This window comes from Leptodactylus fuscus, chromosome 9 (assembly GCF_031893055.1).
Source record: "Leptodactylus fuscus isolate aLepFus1 chromosome 9, aLepFus1.hap2, whole genome shotgun sequence".
Lineage (NCBI taxonomy): Eukaryota > Metazoa > Chordata > Amphibia > Anura > Leptodactylidae > Leptodactylus > Leptodactylus fuscus.
This window is the reverse complement of record NC_134273.1, coordinates 33,973,336-33,992,649: the sequence shown is the minus strand read 5'-3', so window position 1 is coordinate 33,992,649 and position 19,314 is coordinate 33,973,336. Positions and strand designations below refer to the sequence as shown.

General features: G+C 40.2%; 1 protein-coding gene across 1 annotated transcript in view; it reads right to left on the bottom strand.

The window, feature by feature from the left end:
• SLC6A1 (solute carrier family 6 member 1) overlaps positions 1-19,314 on the bottom strand; it is a 150,097-nt gene that overhangs the window by 54,642 nt on the left and 76,141 nt on the right. Inside the window, exons 3-4 of the mRNA XM_075287611.1 lie at positions 4,936-5,067; positions 4,404-4,504 (exon numbers count right to left, since the gene is read on the bottom strand). Of these exons, the coding sequence (XP_075143712.1) occupies positions 4,404-4,504; positions 4,936-5,067 (233 nt within the window). The remainder of the gene's footprint in view (positions 1-4,403; positions 4,505-4,935; positions 5,068-19,314) is intronic.

The following is a 19,314-nucleotide window of genomic DNA, read 5'->3' as shown; positions in this document are numbered from 1 at the left end:
TGCTCCCCAGAACCATTCCCCCGACCTCGCCTACGGCCTCGTCCACGTCCCTTTCCGGGAGCCTTGCGCATTTTGAATTCCTAGTTAGAAATTGGCACTGTATACCAGTAGTAAAAATTGTGGGTGCACGTAACCCCAATATATTCTTTGAATTCCCAGTCATACACTGGCACTATATGGCAGTAGCAAGAAATGAGGGTATTTGTATTCCCAATATACTCTTTGAATTCCCAGTCAGACAATGGCACTGTATACCAGTAGTAAAAATTGTGGGTGCACGTAACCCCAATATATTCTTTGAATTACCAGTCAGAAACTGGCACTATATGGCAGTAGCAAGAAATGAGGGTATTTATAACCCCAATATATTCTTTGAATTCCCAGTCAGACAATGGCACTGTATACCAGTAGTAAAAATTGTGGGTGCACGTAACCCCAATATATTCTTTGAATTACCAGTCAGAAACTGGCACTATATGGCAGTAGCAAGAAATGAGGGTATTTGTATTCCCAATATACTCTTTGAATTCCCAGTCAGACAATGGCACTGTATACCAGTAGTAAAAATTGTGGGTGCACGTAACCCCAATATATTCTTTGAATTACCAGTCAGACACTGGCACTATATGGCAGTAGCAAGAAATGAGGGTATTTGTATTCCCAATATACTCTTTGAATTCCCAGTCAGACAATGGCACTGTATACCAGTAGTAAAAATTGTGGGTGCACGTAACCCCAATATATTCTTTGAATTCCCAGTCAGACAATGGCACTGTATACCAGTAGTAAAAATTGTGGGTGCACGTAACCCCAATATATTCTTTGAATTCCCAGTCAGAAACTGGCACTATATGGCAGTAGCAAGAAATGAGGGTATTTGTATTCCCAATATACTCTTTGAATTCCCAGTCAGACAATGGCACTGTATACCAGTAGTAAAAATTGTGGGTGCACGTAACCCCAATATATTCTTTGAATTCCCAGTCAGAAACTGGCACTATATGGCAGTAGCAAGAAATGAGGGTATTTGTATTCCCAATATACTCTTTGAATTCCCAGTCAGACAATGGCACTGTATACCAGTAGTAAAAATTGTGGGTGCACGTAACCCCAATATATTCTTTGAATTACCAGTCAGAAACTGGCACTATATGGCAGTAGCAAGAAATGAGGGTATTTATAACCCCAATATATTCTTTGAATTCCCAGTCAGACAATGGCACTGTATACCAGTAGTAAAAATTGTGGGTGCACGTAACCCCAATATATTCTTTGAATTCCCAGTCAGACACTGGCACTATATGGCAGTAGCAAGAAATGAGGGTATTTATAACCCCAATATATTCTTTGAATTCCCAGTCAGACAATGGCACTGTATACCAGTAGTAAAAATTGTGGGTGCACGTAACCCCAATATATTCTTTGAATTACCAGTCAGAAACTGGCACTATATGGCAGTAGCAAGAAATGAGGGTATTTATAACCCCAATATATTCTTTGAATTCCCAGTCAGACAATGGCACTGTATACCAGTAGTAAAAATTGTGGGTGCACGTAACCCCAATATATTCTTTGAATTACCAGTCAGACACTGGCACTATATGGCAGTAGCAAGAAATGAGGGTATTTGTATTCCCAATATATTCTTTGAATTCCCAGTCAGACAATGGCACTGTATACCAGTAGTAAAAATTGTGGGTGCACGTAACCCCAATATATTCTTTGAATTCCCAGTCAGACACTGGCACTATATGGCAGTAGCAAGAAATGAGGGTATTTGTATTCCCAATATATTCTTTGAATTCCCAGTCAGACAATGGCACTGTATACCAGTAGTAAAAATTGTGGGTGCACGTAACCCCAATATATTCTTTGAATTCCCAGTCAGACACTGGCACTATATGGCAGTAGCAAGAAATGAGGGTATTTGTATTCCCAATATATTCTTTGAATTCCCAGTCAGACAATGGCACTGTATACCAGTAGTAAAAATTGTGGGTGTATATAGCCCCAATTCTATTGCTAGGGGACTTGCAGGGTATTTCTGGGGTGAAGGTGGGGGGGCACACCGTTGGAACGGGTATCGGGGTATATATCGGGTATACGGGAATACACTGACAGTGTATTCCATTCAGGATCCTGGGAAAGCTGGGTTGCGGCGATTGAGCCCGTCAGTGCCACGTTACACTGACAAGCTTCTCCCTGGAATTTATCTCTTATAAGAGCTGTTGTGGTTGTCTTCTCCTTCCTATCCTAGCCTGTCCCTGCCTACCCAGAATCTAAGCCCTAGCTAGCTGGACGGAAACCTCCGTCCTCGGTGAATTGCAAGCTCAGAATGACGCGAAGCTGGGCGTCGCTGTTCTTTTAAATTAGAGGTCACATGTTTTCGGCAGCCAATGGGTTTTGCCTACTTTTTTCAACGTCACCGGTGTCGTAGTTCCTGTCCCACCTACCCTGCGCTGTTATTGGAGCAAAAAAGGCGCCAGGGAAGGTGGGAGGGGAATCGAGTAATGGCGCACTTTACCACGCGGTGTTCGATTCGATTCGAACATGCCGAACAGCCTAATATCCGATCGAACATGAGTTCGATAGAACACTGTTCGCTCATCTCTAGTAGTATCATTAATTATTCTAATCATTATTTATTTTATAATTAGTAGTAGAAGTATCATTAATTATCATCATTAATATTATTAGTAGAAGTATCATTGATTAATATCTTCATTATTGTTATTAAAAAATACTACTACTACTAATAATAATAATATATAATTAATTATTATACTTATTATTTCTATATTTAGCAGTAGTATTTATTTACTTAAGAATGTTCCTCCTCAGTAAAAAAAACAACAACATGGCACTCCTATCTGGAGTTTATAATAAAGCTTCTATTGGACACAGCGAGGAACCATATGTAACCATATGTAACCAAAATTTAATGTTTTGGCCTCAATTCTAAACATCATGTCTTGGGGAATCCAGGCCCTGCTCATCACTTTCCCAATACCACCCATGGTGATGGCAGCGTCATGCTATGTGGGTATTTTTTTGCAGCAGGAACAATGAGACTGGTCAGGGTTAATAGAAGGCTCCATGGAACAAAATACAGAGATATTTCTAATGAAAACCTGATCCAGAGTGCTCTGGACTTCAAACTGGGACAATGGTTCAACTTTGAACAAGACAATACTCCTAACACAAGAATGGCTTAGGGACAACTCAATGAATGCCACTGAGTGGCCAAGCAAGAGACCTGACTTGAACCCAGTTAGATATCTCTGGAAAGATCTGAAAATGTCTATCAATGATGCCCATCCATCCTGACAGAGCAAGAAGAGTGTCAGAAAATCCCCAAATCCAGGTGGGAACTTTGTGGCATCAAGAAGATTGGAGACTGTAGCCGTTGCCAAATCTGCCTCAACTAAGTACAGAATAAAGTGGCCAAACACTTTACACAGCACAGTTTTAGTTTTTCCTAATCAATAAGTTAGCAAATATTTTTGTCATGTCTAAATGTCTAATGTTGCTTTATCCGCAAAGTATATTGAGTGTATAATAATGGGTGGAAAACTGGATTTTATTTGATTTTTGCACAAGATCACAACTAGAGATGGGCGACCCTCAGAAGATTTGTTTCACAAATATTTGAGGTTTGGTCATCTGGTTCATTTCATACTAAACTTGTTTGAATGGAGCCAGAGGTGTATTTGTTATACTCTAGGGCCTCATCAAATCTCATAGTATAATAAATGGAGTCCCAGGGGAGGGAAGGCAAAATAACAAACACTTATAGTCAACTTGCCTCATCATTCCTGGGCATCTATGCTGCATCTGAAATTTACCCATGGTGGGACTATTAAAGGATTATCTTATCTTATCTTGCAATGTCCGACATCCTCTTCAGGCCTCTTCCAGTCTCCATCTAATGTAATGCGCTTATGGTTCTCCACTGAGACCTGTGACTGGGTCTCGGTGGTTGTATTGGGTGAGCATCTAAATGTTGTGATGCTTAGCGCACCCCATGTGACGACTACGGCCTTAGCAATGGCCCTGGGATACGTAACATCAGCCGGAGGCCATAAAAAGCCTGAAAAGATGCCAGACACCCAAGTGTTCTCATTTCCCTTACCTACCCTGGGCCTCTACTCTGGACTTGACAAGACCCCAGAGCATAATAGTGTTTTGTGAGTGACAAACCCCAAAAGTTTTGTGTTTGGGCGTACCCAAAAGTTATCAAGAGTTGGTGATGAAGCCGGTTACAACATAGTCACACTATACAGTAACACGATCTAAAAAAAAGTGGAAGGGTCTAAAGACATAACTAACCGGGCGATTGGATACACAGAGAAAACAATATCTGTTACGTGAGCTAGCATGTAAATGTATAGAGAAATACTTACAGTTGTGAATGAGTTATATAGATAATATATAGCCCAGGCTATGATAACAATGTAGTAAATATTTAACCAGAAAGACAGAACAGCGGCAGCAAGTCCGACACCTGCAGGCAAAACGGTAAATTAATTTATGAATTTATCAAATTATTAATAACAATATTCTTGGATTATTATAGTCAGGTTTAAATAGAATGGGTATAATCACCAAAAATCTCCTAAAAGTTGAAAGCGGTTAGAAAAACATGTCTGACAGTAGAGTTGAAGTCAATGGGGCTCGCAACCTGTGCACATGAGTGGCAATGATTTTGGAAGAAAGCAGCCATGTTTTTCTAATCTCACATTTCACAACCAGATTATGGATATAATACTATATACCAATAATGTTTACTATAGGTGTTAAGAAAGTATGTATACTGTAAGTCAAGACAAGGATATTTTATATATTTATAGTCAGTGGTACAAGAAATGAGCAGAACAATAACCACAAATCATTTGGTTGACAATATTTATATATTGATAAATGTGCAATAAATACCTTTAAACATTGGAGCAAGCCTCCAAACTCCAAGACCTCCGATAGATGTGTATTGCCCCAAGGAACATTCCAAAAGGAAAAGTGGGACCCCCGCAAAAATCAGGGTTAAGAAATATGGAATAAGAAATGCCCCTGGAAGAAAAGAAGTATTCCATTGTTAATATATGAACGGCTATGAGCAATGTATTAGATTTGTCTAATATCACACTTAAAGGGAATCTGTCACCATAACCCAGCCCTGCACATACCCTGTTTCCCCGAAAATAAGACAGTGTCTTATATTAAATTATCTTCCAAAATATATGACCTGTCTTATTTTCGGGGGATGTCTTATGGAGCGGGGGACAATCGGCAGTCATGCCGGCACTTAACGGAGTGACTGCCGGTTGTAGGTGGTGCAAGAGGTGGTGGTGTGGAGGTATGCTAGTTACCTTCCCCATCTTCATAGCAGCGCTGGTGCTGCTGTTGGTCACGGTGGTGGAAGTGGTTGGCGGGGCTTAGCAGAGATTAGCGAGGCTTCCGGCGGTTGTGCCGGAGAGCCTCACTTAGTGGACATTGCAGCCGGCTGAACGCTGTGCTCCGTGTGCACAGGAAAGCTGGCTGCCTCCTCTGCTGTGATACCACTGTTCCGGCTGCTGTGGGATGAGCTGGGAGAGTGGACTCCCCGCAGCATACGATGCTTTCCCAGCTCATCTTACAGCAGCAGGAACAGTGGTATCACAGCAGAGGCAGCAGCCGGCATACCTGTGCACACGGAATATCGTGCACAGTGTTCTGCTGGCTGCAGTGTTTTGGGGATGTCTTATTTTCGGGGGTGCCTTATATTAGGCAATTTAACAAAACCTCCCCCCCATGCCTTACTTTTGGGGGATGTCTTATTTTCAGGGGAAACAGGGTAGATAGGTTAGGGTCATCTGAATCAAACAGTGTTTTCCCCTTGTAAATCACTACCTCTGTTGTCAAGATATTGACTTTTATTTAATCAATATGCAAATCCAATGAAGTAAGAGGCAACGTACTCGTTGCTTTAATGTGCTATTACATATTACCGAAAACAGCAATCGCTCGGCAATGGAAGCACCAATTCATAATTGGAAAATACCATTTAATTTAGGTCCCCCTAATCTATCAATCTGTAGGTTTGGTTTGACATGGTGAGTTCTGGTGACATATCAAATGAATGTTGGCCAAACATCATCTTTGGTGGGATCCACTGACCATCTAATGCAGGGACAAGCAAACTGTGTCACTTCAGCTGTTGGGAAACTACAACTTCCAGTCATACTTTTCTTTTTTTGTAACTCTCATAGGAGAAAATGGAACACGCTGGGAGTTGTAGTTTCACAGATTTCAAAGGTTGCTGTCTCTTGATGTAATATGTGTCAGGGTATTCTAAATCTCCCCACACAGAAGATGTTGGGGGAAAGAAGGATCAGGCAGTTGAATTTAAACATGCCCAATCATTTTGGTCTCTAGAAAGATAATATGTCACCAGAGGCTTATACTCTCCCCAATGGGAACCCATGCATGACTGGTCAGGCCAAGAGTGCATGTTTATTGGGGAAGAGGGGAAGGGCTCAAGAAAAGTGTGACATTAAAACAGAATATTACAGTTTTTTAAATCTAGATCGAGCTTTGACCACCAATATAATGGGTTAGAGCCAGGGGTGAACCTAGGGTTTGTGCCGCCTGAGGCGGATGTCAGAAAGCCGCCCCCTGGAGGTGGCAGAGCAGAGGAGGCGGGGCCGAACGGAGGGATGGGGCCAAGTAGAGGGGGCACCGCCGAGCGTCGTTAGCAGGCAGAGAGCAGGCAGGGAGAGGACCTGCTCTCTGCTAAGCATGAGGGGCGGCTGCTGGAGCAGCGCTGCGTCCACAGGGCTGCCCCAATCCACTGCTCGCTTCCCGTGTCGGGCTGCCGAGACGGTGACACTAAGTCAGTCTAGGACAGCTTGTCCTGGACTGGCTTAGGTCAGCAAAAATGCCGCCCTCCCCCGGGGCCCCGGCATAGCGCCGCCTGAAACGGTTAGAGCCCCTCTTTAATTAAATTATATTCCACAATGATCAGATGTACTGTGTTGCACATGTTTAGACAGACATAGATAAAATGCTGTGAAAATGTTTCTGGTGGAAAAATGTTGGAAAGTAAAAACGCTTTATGACATAGAACTATTAATAGTTTACTTTTTCAACAAAAGAGAAATCTAAGCCTCATCTGAATTTGGTGACCGTCCTGTGATTCCATCAATTCTTCTCTATACTTACAGACAGTTTTTGGCAGAACTGGGGTGGTTGTTCCTTCCATCTTGGAGAACTAAGCACAGATCTTCTGTGGATGTAGGCTTGCTCCAATTCTTCTGTCTCTTCATGTAATCCCAGGCAGATTGGATAATGTTGAAATCCAGGCTCTTAGGCGGCCATATTCACTCCAGGAATCCTCCTCCAAAGGGTGAAGGACACACCAAATATTGATGGGATTTAGATTTCTCTTTTGTTCATTGACTTTGTATTTTGTTAATTGAAAAAAAATAATCTATTAAAACTTCTATTTCTGAAAGAATTTTTCCATGCCTGCACAATACAGTTCGAGTTTTTCTTCTGTAAAATGAAATTCTGATCAACTTACAATACTGTTAGTAAATGCTATGTGCAACCTTTGGCGGTGTAAGTGTATACAGTATGATCAGTGTATTAATGGCTTAGTAATGCAGACCTATGTTTTATCTTATCACTAGTTGCTGAACCTTGAATACCAGATAATGTATACACCTAACATCAGCTCATGAACACCCCTGTAGTAGCGCAGTACAGCTTGGTTTTCAAAGTACAAAACAGACTTCACAAAATGTCACTAATAGATTTGCAACCATGTTATTATTATTATTATTTATTTATATTGCACCATTAATGAGCCAGCCCGACCCATTAACTGAGCCACAATGATGCTTTATATTTGGGGGGTTTATACACAATACACAAAATATACAGGTAGATATAATACTAACAATGACCGACTGGTACAGTGAGGTAGGGGGCCCTGCTGGCAAGGGCTTACAATCTATGTTAAAACAGTGGTGTACTGGTACCATGTACCAAAGTAAGAAATTAGAGATATATCTGCACAAGTCATACTGGTGAATATGTATGAAGCAGTGCTATATACCTTATCTACCTCACTTTCCAACATCCTTAGGACAGTGGTCCTTAGCCAATGGCTTGGAAGCCACGTGTGATTTGTCAGCCCCTCTAGAATCGCCTTCTGATATCACCGTATACATCCTAAACAGATTGTTATCCACATAACTAATATTGGAGCCTGTCACCAGAACCAAGCTTATGAACCCTGCCTGCAGTGAATCAGTGCCTTGGTTGCTGAGATATCGCTGTTTTTGTCAATATGCAAATTAGTTCTTTGGACAGCATTGCCCCAAAGAGGTGAGTAGCAATGCTCTCATTGCTTCAAAGAGCTCATTTGCATATTGGCAAAAACAGTGATATGTCAGCAACCAAGGCACTGCTTCACAAGGGGAAACACTGTTTCAATTAGGTGTCCATGACTTATGTATCTTTTTTTATGTAGATTGTGAGCCCCATATAGAGATCACAATGTACATTTTTCCCTATCAGTATGTCTTTGTAGTATGGGAGAAAATCCACGCAAACATGGGGAGAACATACAAACTCTGTACAGGTGTTGCTCACGGCGAGATTCAAATCCAGGACTCCAGCACTACAAGACTGCAGTGCAAACCACTGAGCCACAATGTTGCCCCTTAATGACTTATGTATCTGCAAGGCTGGGTGTATATACTGAGTTCTGGTGACACTTCCCCTTTAACGAAATATTTTATCCCCCCAAAAATGTCAGCTTTCTGATGTAATACCATTGCGTCAAGTTTCTAACTGAAATATTTCGTTGCATTATGATATTTTGTGATTTGGGGTTTCTGAAAGTGTAATAGGTTCACATTTACTTGAATGTGTTTCTAACCATCAGTCATACTTGAGTAATAATAATAAATAATAATAATAATAAAAATTTTTATTTATATAGCGCCAACATATTCCGCAGCGCTGTACAATTTGTGGGGTTCAAATACAGACAGGAAAATACATTACAAAGAAAGTCATTTCACACAATGGGACTGAGGGCCCTGCTCGCAAGAGCTTACAATCTATGAGTGTGAATGTGGCTCATAAGGAATAAAAGATTGAGGACCTCTGCAGGAGGTGAAAGCGACGGCGGCATATTTCCCTTTGTTGTGTAAGATTTGCTGTGGGAGGGGAGGAGGAGGTGGAAGGGCCTTACTGACTCAGTCTGTGGAAGACTGCCTACTGTTAGAAGGGAGGTTGGCTCATTACACAAGACAGACTCCATCCATTCACAAGAGACAAATATATACAGAAGTCAGTAGAGGTCGGCAAACAGATTTCAAATACATAGGTTAGACACAACATTTTCTCTTGTGTTAAAGATGTGTACATCCTTAAAGCAATAGCAAAAAAAATCATTAAAAAACACCACTTGCTTCACTTACAGAAGTAAATTTTTTTCTAATCTTGTTACCTTATTGCACTTAAATTGGCATATCTCAAAACAGCCACAAAGGTAAGTGTGAACACATCTGTACATCAAATACTCATCTACTGTTACTGTACAATTGCCTAGAAGAAGCAGTTTTTATTGGAACATTACTCTTGTACATTGTGCAAAATACAAATTTTGCGCAATGGAATATTACATATTTTACAAAATTCACAAACCATAGGATCTCCTAAAATGTATTAAATAATACAATAAAACATCTAATAATCCACAGAGGTCTACAACATGGCACATCCATGATAGACAAGAAGAATAATGAGTCATTAATCTACATACAGGTATATACAGTAAGGTTATTACAGTTATTACAAGTCATTCTGACCTTAAAGGGGTTGTGCCGTTATGGACACTTATCCCCTAGCCAAAGGATAGGGAATAAGTATTTGATTGCTGGGGGGCCAATTGCCGATCCCTCAATGATCAGGAGGACAAGGGACTGAGAGTCCCCCTAATTCCTCCTTATGAATGGACTACCAGTGCTCTTGCATGACCATGGGGTTGCTGGGACTGTAATCTCCGGCAGCACCTGCAGCCCCATGGAAGTGAATGAAGCAGTAATGCATTGCACTGGTGCCACATTCACAATGAGGCTTTAGGCCGGGGCCCCACGGGATGTAAACGCCGCAATTTTCCTGCAGCGCTGACACTGCGGGAAAAATCGCAGCATTGAACAGTGCAGGCAAAGTGGATGGGATTCATGCAATTCCCATCCCCACTTTGCGGAAAAGATCGCAGCGCGGACATGCTGCGATTTGCAAAGCCGTTGCGGCTTTGCAAATCGCAGCATGTCAATTATATCTACAGAAACGCTGGCAGCTTTCCCGTATATATAATGCTAAGAGAAAGTCCGCAGAGGAAAACTCTGTGAACTTTCTCTTAAAAGCGCTGCAGAAAGAACCGCGATGCGTTCACACAGCGGTTCTTCCTGCAGCGCTTTAGTGCTGCGGATACTGCCCGTGGGTCCTTAGTCTTAAGGAGATTTTTGGTAAAAGAGATATTTACTATTTAGCTCCAGCTTTTTGTGTACCTGTGTTTCTTCTCTTTCTAATTGAGTTCCTTGTCACCCCTTTCCCCATAGACTTCTATATAAAGCAGTGTTATGACACACATGTGAGCTGCAGTTCATCTTGCTTTAGTAACATGGATTAAGCAGAATGAGAGGGGAGAAAGAAACAAGCCTGATAACTGGAGAAAACAGCATATTTCTCTGATATCGTACGTTACAAAATTTCTTATATTTGCTTGTACTATTGATTTATGCTGAATTTGTTAAAAGGTAAGTGAAATTAAAAGGGGTTGTCCAGGATATACACATTTTTGGCCCACAGGAAGATGAATTCTAACAATGGGAGCATTTTGTAAAGTAAATGAAGTTTTCTGATGGGAAGTTTAATTCCTATAACTACAACTACATAGATGGTGGAGAGAGATAGATTGAACCATTGTATTTGTAAACCCAAGGCAAGCCAAAGGAAGCTTAGAAAAAATTGACATTGACCAATTTGACCATTTGTTTTTTGCAACCACTGAATTAACATTCTACAACGATGATATCTGTAACCCTGTATATTCACCATAACCAATTACCTATGGTAAAATATCTTGAAAAAAAACCAGATAAGAAAATGGTGCAATTATATATTTTTTTCTGATTCCACCCCACCTGATTTTTTTTTTCACGCAATATGGACTATTATAAAGCACAATTTTTTAATGCAAAAAACAATCCCTCATATGGCTATGTATGGAAAATGTAAAAATGTATGGCTTTTGGCAGGCAGAAGTAAAAAACTAAAAAAAAAAAATCGTTCCAGTGGTAAGGGGTTAAAAAGTTCTACACTTCTACAGTATCTATAAGCTAGGCCCATAACAGTGGCGCACCACTTATAAGAGTGGTTACTGAAAGTTTATGGCATTGTATTGACAAATAATAATGTATAATACATCTAAGTCTTTTTGGATTTATAACAACCAGTCGTGTAGCAAATTATAATTACACAAAATTAAAGATTGAATGTATATAAATTGTTCATCACATTTCGCACATAATATATTTGTGCTTTGATGATCAGACCCAGAGACCCAAATTTACAGAGCTACATTGTTTCAACTAAAGCACCAAATATCTAAGAATATCCAGATACTTCTCTACATTTCTCTTATATTTCACAATTCCCTTGGGTTTAAGGGAATTCCATATGACTTAGACATTAAATTAAATATCTTGCCTTAAGATCACCACACATGTCCCTGTTTGTGTCACCGTTCGTGTAATAGATTCATTGAATTCCTACTGGATTTGACTTGGGGTTAAGGAATATTGAGGAATATTCCATGCTTTACCTTTACCTCTTAAGAAGATATGTATATGCTGGAAAGAATTCACAAGATTTACACTCAGATTATCTTTCAATACCAACAGGTATCTGGAAGGTCCAATTAAGATGGCAGAGCTGAAGCTTAGAATATTAAAGGGGTTGTCCCATCTCAAGGATCCTATCTATGCTGCTAGCTTATGTGGAGTTAAGACTTTTCCTAAATACATTGCTTCAGCAAAACTGCTTTGTTTGGCTGCTATCTGAGATTCTTCACTTCATTGTACACTGCGTTTCCATAACCAAGGACCTGGGGATGGTCTTATCTCTCCACCCAGGACAACTGAAGTAGCTCCCTGCTCTCAGGAGGGAGGGGGAGCTGAGTGTTTATCTGAGCTGTTTATCTCCCTCTTCCGGTTATCAGTCAGCTAAGTGAATTTTGCTGATAAGGGCTGATACAGGGAGTATGTTACTTCTGTATGTAACACAGACCTAAAGACTGCAAGATGGTGAACAGGTGACTTGAGAATACCCTTTTAAGTAACTGTGACATGGAACTTTATATTGACTTCAGTACTTTATTAGTATTCTGTGCAAGGCAAGCTATTGTATAATCTGCATTATAAATACCGACTCAGTGGCATAACAAGTAGCCAAGGTAGTGCTAAGCACCATAATATGTAACCAACAATAGTAACACCACACTTAACAACTTTTTTCAGCAAATTCAGAACATAAGGATTAAAATGCTTGTGAATATTTTTGTCTGTCAAGGGCATGGAGAATGCACACAGTGATGTCATGGTACTGGAATAATATGTACAGTGAAGTTACAGAATAAGCATAATACACATAGTGATGTCACAATGCATGACCACTTCAGAAAAAAAGGGTAATTACCAGAAAACAGATGGATAATGCAAACAGGTACAGTCATGTCACAGTACAAAGAAATTGCACATAGGGATGTCACAGTACAGAGACAATAATCACAGTGATGTCATAGTATACTGTAGTTATCATACACACAGTGATGTCACAGCAAATGGCATAATAAACAGTTATGTTACAGTACAGGGATAATAAAGGCAGTGATGTCACAGTACAGAGGTAATACACAGTAACACTAACAGCTCAGTGATGTGTGCACAAAATCATACAGTCACATATGTTGCCTCTCTAGGCAGGGCTTCCAACTGGCCTTTTTCATTAGGATTTTTCACACAGAGCAAGGGTTTCTCAGGACTGACTGCCAGACTGCAACATTTCCTTGGCTTGCCCAGTCACTAGATTTATTGCCAATTGAGCATTTATAGCACCAGCTGGGACAACCAACTTTGCCAACCTACAAGGGTACAAGATCTAAAGGCCCAGCTGCAACATCTGTGGGCAAATGTGTCACAAGATACCCTACAGAACCTATATGTCTCCATGCACAAACATACTGTATATACTTTTGTATCCAGAATAGAGGTGGACCGACAGGGCACTAAAGCCTCCCTTCAGTTGTACAGTCTTCTCCAATAAACTTCTCCTTTCATTCTACTAATGTAACCATTTACATTTGCCATCATCCCGTTCACCATAGCAAGTTTCATTCAACTCCAACATCTTATTGGAGCCGTAATTTATTTTTCACTGAGTGTACAAAGACTATAGTAATGTAAAATGTATCTATGGGGGGAAGTGGCTACAGCACATTCATTTGTGATTTTGTGCCATTTTTCCCATTAAAATACTGTATGTCAGGAAGATTAGGAGGCAAAAGACCCTTTGAGACCATTGTTAGTATTACGATAAAGATAATCATTTTATGTATTAAATGATGGACTTGAAGTCACTTTCTCTAAAATAACACATAATTTTGACATGTCTTTTTGCTCCCTTTTCATATATATATATATATATATATATATATATATATATATATATATAGCTATATATATGGCCTTATTATGATGGGCTTTATTATCTTAACTCAATGTAGTATTCACATAACTACTATTATCACAAACCAAAGTCATTTTCGGCATAGACGTAGATGATTACTGTAGATTGGTGTCTTTATTTCCTTCATCCATCCGTGGATTCAGTAGGAGCACGGAATGGACTTGGGTTGTTTTTTACTAGATTTTTCAAAATGGCTATTGTTACTGTGTTCAAAGTCCATACAAATACATTTTTGAGAGACTCCACTTTCTGTCCAGGGTTGAAGTTGGTTATATAAAACAATGATAAAAGAATAATGAACAATCAGAGATGTAACTTATGGCTCCTGGGCTCCAATGCAAATCTGTAATTTAGAATTCTGGCATTTAGAATAGAAATATATCTTATGTGGCAGCGGAACGTTTGTGGCCCCTTAGGGTTCACGACCCAGTAGCGTCTGCACCACCTATGGCTACATCCCTGTGTACAATAGTTTATTAAATTGTCACTAATGAATTTCAATGGCTTGTATAATAGAAAATGGTCTCAGGTCTTCACCCACACTATATGATCAAAAGTTCATCCCAAAGGCTTTCAGTGGGGTTGAGGTGAAGCCTCTGTGTGTGTTGGTCACCTTCTTCCACACCAGACTCTCCGTATCAAGTCTTTACTTTGTTCACTGAAGCACATTCATGCTGGAACAGAAAAGGTCCTTCGCCAAACTGTTTCCACAAAGCTAGAAACATACAATTGTACAAAATGTGCCTTCACTGGAACTAAGGGGCTTTGGGCATCCCCTGAAAACAACCCTATAACATTATCTGATCTCTACCAAACTGTACAGTTAGCACAATGTAGTCAGGCAGGTGACCTCCTCCTGGTATTTGTCAAGTCCAAACTCATTTATCAGACTGCCAGGTAGAGATGCAGGAACTGATTTGTTCTGAGTCAGGTTCGACCCAAATATTCAAATTGTTCGGTTTTAACTAATCTGATGAAATGGCGATTTGTTTTGAGATGAACTAATATGGCTGCCATAACATGTAGAAGGCAGTGAAAATACATAGAAGACACATGTATCTGGGAGTCACTGGGATGTTCTGGTATCACCTGACATCACCTCACAGTCTCTCAGCCAATAGTTATTGGTAGGTTGACAGCTTAGGGCTAGTTCACACAAAGATTTTTAGTAGCGGATTTTGACACAGATTCTGCCTCAAAATCCACCTTCAAAAATGGCTACCATTGACTTCAAAGGGAGCCGGTCGCTTCTTTTTTCTGCTAGCTAATAGTGGAAAAAAGAAGCGAGATGCCCTTTCTTGCTGTGGATTCTGTTGCTGAGTCAGTCGCAGCATCCACGGCGTGAGACTCCCTCCTGGTTAGGACCATTCATTTGGGCTTATTCCGGAGCGGAATGCTCTGGTGCACTGAATCCATTTTCCACCGTGTAAACATATCCTTACAGTACTGCTATCATTTACAGTATATAAGGTGACGTGGGCTGGAACACAACGCATTTACAAAGCAATTAATCCACTTTCTTCAGCACTTAGTGCAGCAAAGATTAAACTAGAGCTGGAGAGTCTTCGGAGTAGCAGAGCTAGAACAAAATTTAGCCAAATGTAGTCAGAAATCATAGAGAGGAGTGAAGGAGAATCTCTGTGCTCTGTGTGCCAGACGGTACTGTCACCACTCCATACATGTGCTGTAGCCTTGTCCATCATATCATTCCATACTATACTGCCACTCATGTCTCCACAGTTGCCGTCACTCAGCCAGACATATCCTGTGACCTGGTATTATGCCATGCCATACTGCCACTCATGTTGCCACAGCGACCTTCACTGCCACCACTCAGCCAGACATATCCTGTGGCCTGGTTCTTCATATTATTCCTTGCTGTACTGCCACTCGTGTTTTCATCGCTACCACCACTGTCAGCGCTCAGCCAGACATGTCCTGTGGTCTTGTCTATCATATCATTTCATGCTGTACTGCTGCTTATGGTGCCACAGCGACCACCACTGCCACCACTCACTCAGACATGTCCTGTGGTCTGGTTCATCACATTATTCCGTGCCATGTTGTCACCCATACCGTCACAGTTAACACTATACCACTACACCATACTGTTGGTGCTACAACCCCCCCCCCCCAAAAAAAAAGATAAAATATATATTTTGAATCCATTTCTTCTCCCATCACAGGATCATTTTTTTCTTTTTTGAAAAGCCATTTCTACATCACTTTGTAACCAGTCACACTTGTCTCCCACATAAATACGAGCCTATAGCACTAGCAAGTAATCAAAACGGGCTGATTTTTCACTAAAACCATTGCTTATTTCAATATGACTGCTATGAGTGTCTAAAAAACCAATGGCTAACAACTTTCCTGGAAAAAGGTAATAATTGGAGCATTTCAAATGTTAAATGAGCAAAAGTGAATGTAAGCGCATTGTATGGTTAGACTCTGAGTTTGCATTCATTTTTAGACATAGACATACAGTATACTTCACTTTGACATAACAAAGGCTGTGGATAGATAAGACATAGACATAGACATAGACATACAGTATACTTCACTTTGACATAACAAAGGCTGTGGATAGATAAGTTCCTAGGAGCAAAGACAGTGTTCTACACTATGTTTAATAGATAGGTTCCTAGGAGCCCTAACAGTGTTCTACACTATGTTTAATAGATGGGTTACTAGGAGCCCTGACAGTGTTATACACTATGTTTTATAGACAGGTTCCTAGGAGCCCTGACAGTGTTCTACACTATATTTTATAGACAGGTTCCTAGGAGCCCTGACAGTGTTCTACACTATGTTTTATAGATAGGTTCCTAGGAGCCCTGACAGTGTTATACACTATGCTTTATAGATAAGTTCCTAGGAACCCTGACAGTATTCTACACTATGTTTTATAGATAGGTTCCTAGCAGCCCTGACAGTGTTATACACTATGTTTTATAGATAGGTTCCTAGGAGCCCTGACAGTGTTCTACACTATGTTTTATAGATAAGTTCCTAGGAACCCTGACAGTGTTCTACACTATGTTTTATAGATAGGTTCCTAGGAGCCCTGACAGTGTTATACACTATGTTTAATAGATAGGTTCCTAGGAACCCTGACCATGTTATACACTATGTTTAATAGATAGGTTCGTAGGAGCCCTGACAGTGTTATACACTATTTTTTACAGATAGGTTACTAGGAGCCCTGATAGTGTTCTACATTATGTTTTATACATAGGTTCCTAGGAGCCCTGACAGTATTCTACACTATGTTTTATAGATAGGTTCCTAGGAGCCCTGACAGTGTTCTACACTATATTTTATAGACAGGTTCCTAGGAGCCCTGACAGTGTTATACACTATGTTTTATAGATAGGTTACTAGGAGCCCTGACAGTGTTATACACTATGTTTAATAGATAGGTTACTAGGAGCCCTGACAGTGTTATACACTATGTTTTATAGATTGGTTCCTAGGAGCCCTGACAGTGTTCTACACTATATTTTATAGACAGGTTCCTAGGAGCCCTGACAGTGTTATACACTATGTTTTATAGATAGGTTCCTAGGAGCCCTGACAGTGTTATACACTATGCTTTATAGATAAGTTCCTAGGAACCCTGACAGTGTTCTACACTATGTTTTATAGATAGGTTCCTAGGAGCCCTGACAGTGTTCTACACTATATTTTATAGACAGGTTCCTAGGAGCCCTGACAGTGTTATACACTATGTTTAATAGATAGGTTCCTAGGAGCCCTGACAGTGTTATACACTATGTTTAATAGATAGGTTCCTAGGAACCCTGACAGTGTTCTACACTATGTTTAATAGATAGGTTCCTAGGAGCCCTGACAGTGTTCTACACTATGTTTTATAGATAGGTTCCTAGGAACCCTGACCATGTTATACACTGTTTTATAGATAGGTACACACTATATTTTATAGATAGGTTCCTAGGAGCCCTGACAGTGTTCTACACTATGTTTTATAGATAGGTTCCTTGGAGTCTTGACAGTGTTCTACACTATGTTTTATAGATAGGTTCCTTGGAGTCCTGACAGTGTTCTACACTATGTTTAATAGATAGGTTCGTAGGAGCCCTGACAGTGTTATACACTATTTTTTATAGATAGGTTACTAGGAGCCCTGATAGTGTTCTACATTATGTTTTATACATAGGTTCCTAGGAGCCCTGACAGTATTCTACACTATGTTTTATAGATAGGTTCCTAGGAGCCCTGACAGTGTTCTACACTATATTTTATAGACAGGTTCCTAGGAGCCCTGACAGTGTTATACACTATGTTTTATAGATAGGTTACTAGGAGCCCTGACAGTGTTATACACTATGTTTAATAGATAGGTTACTAGGAGCCCTGACAGTGTTATACACTATGTTTTATAGATTGGTTCCTAGGAGCCCTGACAGTGTTCTACACTATATTTTATAGACAGGTTCCTAGGAGCCCTGACAGTGTTATACACTATGTTTTATAGATAGGTTCCTAGGAGCCCTGACAGTGTTATACACTATGCTTTATAGATAAGTTCCTAGGAACCCTGACAGTATTCTACACTATGTTTTATAGATAGGTTCCTAGGAGCCCTGACAGTGTTCTACACTATATTTTATAGACAGGTTCCTAGGAGCCCTGACAGTGTTATACACTATGTTTTATAGATAGGTTCCTAGGAGCCCTGACAGTGTTATACACTATGCTTTATAGATAAGTTCCTAGGAGCCCTGACAGTGTTATACACTATGCTTTATAGATAAGTTCCTAGGAACCCTGACAGTGTTCTACACTATGTTTTATAGATAGGTTCCTAGGAGCCCTGACAGTGTTATACACTATGTTTAATAGATAGGTTCCTAGGAACCCTGACCATGTTATACACTATGTTTAATAGATAGGTTCGTAGGAGCCCTGACCATGTTATACACTATGTTTAATAGATAGGTTCGTAGGAGCCCTGACAGTATTCTACACTATGTTTTATAGATAGGTTCCTAGGAGCCCTGACAGTGTTATACACTATGTTTTATAGATAGGTTCCTAGGAGCCCTGACAGTGTTATACACTATGTTTAATAGATAGGTTACTAGGAGCCCTGACAGTGTTATACACTATGTTTTATAGATAGGTTCCTAGGAGCCCTGACAGTGTTATACACTATGCTTTATAGATAAGATCCTAGGAACCCTGACAGTGTTCTACACTATGTTTTATAGATAGGTTCCTAGGAGCCCTGACAGTGTTATACACTATGTTTAATAGATAGGTTCCTAGGAACCCTGACCATGTTATACACTATGTTTAATAGATAGGTTCGTAGGAGCCCTGACCATGTTATACACTATGTTTAATAGATAGGTTCCTAGGAGCCCTGACAGTGTTATACACTATGTTTAATAGATAGGTTCCTAGGAGCCCTGACAGTGTTATACACTATGTTTAATAGATAGGTTCCTAGGAACCCTGACAGTGTTCTACACTATGTTTAATAGA